This window comes from Babylonia areolata, chromosome 35 (genome assembly GCF_041734735.1).
Source record: "Babylonia areolata isolate BAREFJ2019XMU chromosome 35, ASM4173473v1, whole genome shotgun sequence".
Classification (NCBI taxonomy): domain Eukaryota; kingdom Metazoa; phylum Mollusca; class Gastropoda; order Neogastropoda; family Buccinidae; genus Babylonia; species Babylonia areolata.
In genome coordinates, this window is record NC_134910.1 from 1,457,501 (window position 1) to 1,462,500 (window position 5,000).

The window sequence follows — 5,000 nt, forward strand, 5'->3', positions numbered from 1 at the left end:
CTGATTAAATGTGTCATGAAATGTTTATATGACCCTGATTAAATGTGTCATGAAATGTTTATATGACCCTGATTACGTGTGTCATGAAATGTTTATATGACCCTGATTAAATGTGTCATGAAATGTTTATATGACCCTGATTACGTGTGTCATGAAATGTTTATATGACCCTGACTAAATGTGTCATGAAATGTTTATATGACCCTGATTAAGTGTGTCATAAAATTTTATATGTCCCTGATTATATGTGTCATGAAATGTTTGTATGTCCCTGATTAAATGTGTCATGAAATGTTTGTATGTCCCTGATTAAGTGTGTCATGAAATGTTTATATGTCCCTGATTAAGTGTGTCATAAAATGTTTATATGTCCCTGATTAAGTGTGTCATGAAATGTTTAAATTCCCTGATTAAGTGTGTCATAAAATGTTTATATGTCCCTGATTAAGTGTGTCATGAAATGTTTAAATGTCCCTGATTAAGTGTGTCATGAAATGTTTATATGTCCCTGATTAAGTGTGTCATAAAATGTTTAAATGTCCCTGATTAAGTGTGTCATAAAATGTTTATATGTCCCTGATTAAGTGTGTCATAAAATGTTTAAATGTCCCTGATTAAGTGTGTCATGAAATGTTTATATGTCCCTGATTAAGTGTGTCATAAAATGTTTATATGTCCCTGATTAAGTGTGTCATGAAATGTTTAAATGTCCCTGATTAAGTGTGTCATAAAATGTTTATATGTCCCTGATTAAGTGTGTCATGAAATGTTTATATGTCCATGATGAAGTGTGTCGTAAAATTTTATATGTCCCTGATTAAGTGTGTCATGAAATGTTTATATGTCCCTGATTAAATGTGTCATGAAATGTTTATATGACCCTGATTAAATGTGTCATGAAATGTTTATATGACCCTGATTACGTGTGTCATGAAATGTTTATATGACCCTGACTAAATGTGTCATGAAATGTTTATATGACCCTGATTAAGTGTGTCATAAAATTTTATATGTCCCTGATTATATGTGTCATGAAATGTTTGTATGTCCCTGATTAAATGTGTCATGAAATGTTTGTATGTCCCTGATTAAATGTGCCATGAAATGTTTATATGTCCCTGATTAAGTGTGTTATGAAATGTTTATATGACCCTGATTAAATGTGTCATGAAATGTTTATATGACCCTGATTAAGTGTGTCATGAAGTGTTTATATGTCCCTGATTAAATGTGTCATAAAATGTTTGTATGTCCCTGATTAAATGTGTCATGAAATGTTTTTTATGTCCCTGGTTATCTGAAACAAAATGTTTATCTGTCCCTTGTTATATATCGAACAAAGTAGTTATCTGTCCCTGGTTTTGTGTAACTAAATGTTTATCTGTCCCTGGTTATACATAGCACAAAATGTTTATCTGTCCTTGGTTATACATAGCACAAAATGTTTATCTGTCCTTGGTTATACATAGCACAAAATGTTTATCTGTCCTTGGTTATATATAGCACAAAATGTTTATCTGTCTCTGGTTATACATAGCACAAAATGTTTATCTGTCTCTGGTTATACATAGCACAAAATGTTCATCTGTCTCTGGTTATATATAGCACAAAATGTTCATCTGTCTCTGGTTATATATAGCACAAAATGTTTATCTGTCTCTGGTTATACATAGCACAAAATGTTTATCTGTCTCTGGTTATACATAGCACAAAATGTTTATCTGTCCTTGGTTATATATAGCACAAAATGTTTATCTGTCCTTGGTTATGTGTAACATACAATGAGCATCTGTCCCTGGTTATGTGTAACATACAATGAGCATCTGTCCTTGGTTATGTGTAACATACAATGAGCATCTGTCCTTGGTTATGTGTAACATACAATGAGTATCTGTCCCTGGTTATGTGTAACATACAATGAGCATCTGTCCCTGGTTATGTGTAACATACAATGAGTATCTGTCCCTGGTTATATATAGCACAAAATGTTTGTGTGTCCCTTGTTATGTGTATCGTAAACTGAGTATCTGTATACATAACACAAAATGTATATGTGTCTCTTATTATACATAGCACAAAATGTTTGTGTGTCCCTGGTTGTATGAATCATACAGTGGGTGTCTGTACCTGGCCACGTGTAACATAGGCAGGCGACAGTCAGGACTGGTTTGAAACCACGTGACAGAGCAGTGGTCAAAGCTGCACGTCGTCGTGTGCATGGCATCAACCAGGCCCGAGAGATACAGAGGCCTACAGTCTTGTTGGGGAAATGTGACTTTGCTCGCGTAAAGGTGCACCCGTGCTGTGGACGACACCCCGACTGTGCAGTTTGGGCCTTCTGATTTGAACAGAGCGCCCAGTGTTAGGAGCTGGTTATGGCTGAACAATCTCGCAGTTTTGTTTCTGGAGGACTTCGGTTCAGGGTTTGAACTTGCAACGATGGGCGCAATAGCCGAGTGGTTAAAGCGTTGGACTTTCAGTCTGCGGGTCCCGGGTCCGAATCTCGGAAACAGCGCCTGGTGGGTAAAGGGTGGATATTTTTTCCCGATCTCCCAGGTCCACAGATGTGCAGACCTGTGCATGAACCCCATGTGCATGAACCCCATGTGCATGAACCCCATGTGCATGAACCCCCTGTGCATGAACCCCATGTGCATGAACCCCATGTGCATGAACCCCATGTGCATGAACCCCCTTTGTGTCTGTACGCAAGCAGAAGATCAAATGCGCACGTTAAAGATTCTGCAATCCATGTCAGCGTTCGGTAGGTTATAGAAAACGGAGTATGGCTGCCAACATGGCAAAACATGGTGTCGAAAATAATAAGAGAAACGAAACTTCATTAAAATCAGCGATACAGTAAACAATGCGAGACAGCGACGTAACCTGGATTAAGAACATTAAGAAGAGAAAAAAATATATATATAAGAGAAAGAGGACAGAGTTAAATAGCAGCAATGCAGCGAGGCGAAGAAAGGGACAGAACTGGGGAAACATCCTGTCACCAGCAGAGCCCGGTGTGCGCTTCCTGAAATCGATCACACTCCCAACATTCTCACCTGCCTCAATTTGTACCAACACCAATTTCGCGTCTATCTCGAACACCACACGAAAGTGAAGCATCACACACACACACACACACACACACACACACACACACACACACACACACACACACAACACACACACACACACACACACAACACACACACACACACACACACACACACACACACACACACACACACACACACACACACACACACACACATTACATTTCCTAGATACGTGTATCTTATTTCATAATTTGCGAAACCATCTAATCACAACTATACAGCAGTATGATCATCAATCAAATGTGATCTCTAGAAAAATACAAAACAATATCCTAAAACCAAGTGATTTATTCACCTGCGATGACTGTCAAAAAACACTCGCCAGCTATGTATTTCAGTGCATGCGTATTAGATGACCGTTTATTTCTTTGTTCCCTTTGTTCTTTGTTGTGTCTATTAATCCTTCGGGACTTTATGACAATAAATGAAGCCAAGTCAAGTCAAGTCAAGTCAAGTCGTCACACACAGCCAGTCACCCCTATGACCCACTTCTCCGTTCCAGGTTTTGAGGTGCTGTCCTCCCCACTATCCGAGGCGTGCCTATTTGTGGACACTGGGTCACGTGTCATGAGGGGAAGGGACTGGAGTGTCTTCCATGGCAACGTGGTAAGGGGGAGTGGGGGGAAGGTGTGTGTGGCGGGGGGGGGGGGTTGTCTGTCATCTCTCTCGGAGACATCTCTGTTTCTGGACCTTGCGATTGGAATGAACTTCCTTTTTCGCTTCGTCAAGTCTCCACACTCAGCTCTTTCATGTCTGGCCTTAAAACCCACCTCTTCCCAAAATAGCCTCCCTTGCCTGCCCTTCCTTGTCTTTAGTTTCTTCAGTGTTAGAGTTATGCATGCGTATGAATGACTGGTGCGAAAGCGCTTTGATTTGTCTCTGCACAAGATCCAGCGCTATATAAATACCATTATTATTATTATTAGTTCCTCTTCTTCTCTTCTCCCTTCTCACATCTTCTTCTTCTTCTTCTTCTTCTCCACCTCCTCCTCCTCCTCCTCCTCCACCTCCTCCTTCTCCTCCTTTTTCTTCTTCTCACTGGTTTATTGGTCGTTCATTTCAAGGTAATAAAAATTTAGACACACATATTGTTGGTTTGTTTGTGTGTGTGTGTGTGTTTTGTTTGTTTGTTTTTTGTTGTTTGTTTTTTTTGTTTTTTGGGTTGTTGTTTGTTTGTTGTTGTTGTTGTTTTTTTGGGGGGGTCTTTCTTTTTTTTCAGCACGCATGCACACTACTTCCTACCACTTCTTCTTCTACTCCTGTTCTTTCTCTCTTCTTCTACTTCTTCTTCTTCTACTCCACCTCCTCCCTCTTCTTCTTCTCTTTCTTCTTCCATCCTTCCTTCCTTCTTCTTTTCCTCCTCTTCCTCCTCCTCCTCCTCCTCCTCCTTCTTCTACTTCTTCATCTTCTTCTCCACCTTCTCCTCCTCCTCCTCTTTCTTGTTGTTGTTGTTGTTGTTGTTGTTGTTCTTCTTCTTCTTCTTCTTCTTATTATTATTATTATTATTATTATTATCATTATCATCATGATCATCATGATCTCTATGACTGCAGGACGGGGGAGCGGGGAAGGTGGGGAAGGTGCTGAAGAGAGGCCGAGGTACTGGGAGCCACATATCGGGCAAGGGCTGGGTGCTCGTGCACTGGCCTTCCACGGGATACCGCAGGTGGCACCGGATGGGCGCTGAGGACTGCTTTGACCTCCTGCCGTGTTAGAGAGAGGGGGCTGAGGTCTGCTTTGACCTCCTGCTGTGTTAGAGAGGGGGGGTGATGTCTGCTTTGACCTCCTGCTGTGTTAGAGAGGGGGGGTGTGATGTCTGCTTTGACCTCCTGCTGTGTTAGAGAGGGGGGGGGGGGTGAGGTCTGCTTTGACCTCCTGCTGTGT

The 5,000-nt window shown here is 40.9% G+C and overlaps 1 protein-coding gene across 1 annotated transcript in view; it reads left to right on the forward strand.

Moving 5' to 3' along the window:
- The window catches only part of LOC143277817 (uncharacterized), a 9,100-nt gene that overhangs the window by 3,836 nt on the left and 264 nt on the right, over nt 1–5,000 (forward strand). The window contains exons 3-4 of the mRNA XM_076582727.1: nt 3,619–3,722; nt 4,670–5,000. The exon at nt 4,670–5,000 is cut by the window's right edge and continues 264 nt beyond it. Coding sequence (XP_076438842.1) covers nt 3,619–3,722; nt 4,670–4,831 — 266 coding nt within the window. The 3' untranslated portion in view covers nt 4,832–5,000. The remainder of the gene's footprint in view (nt 1–3,618; nt 3,723–4,669) is intronic.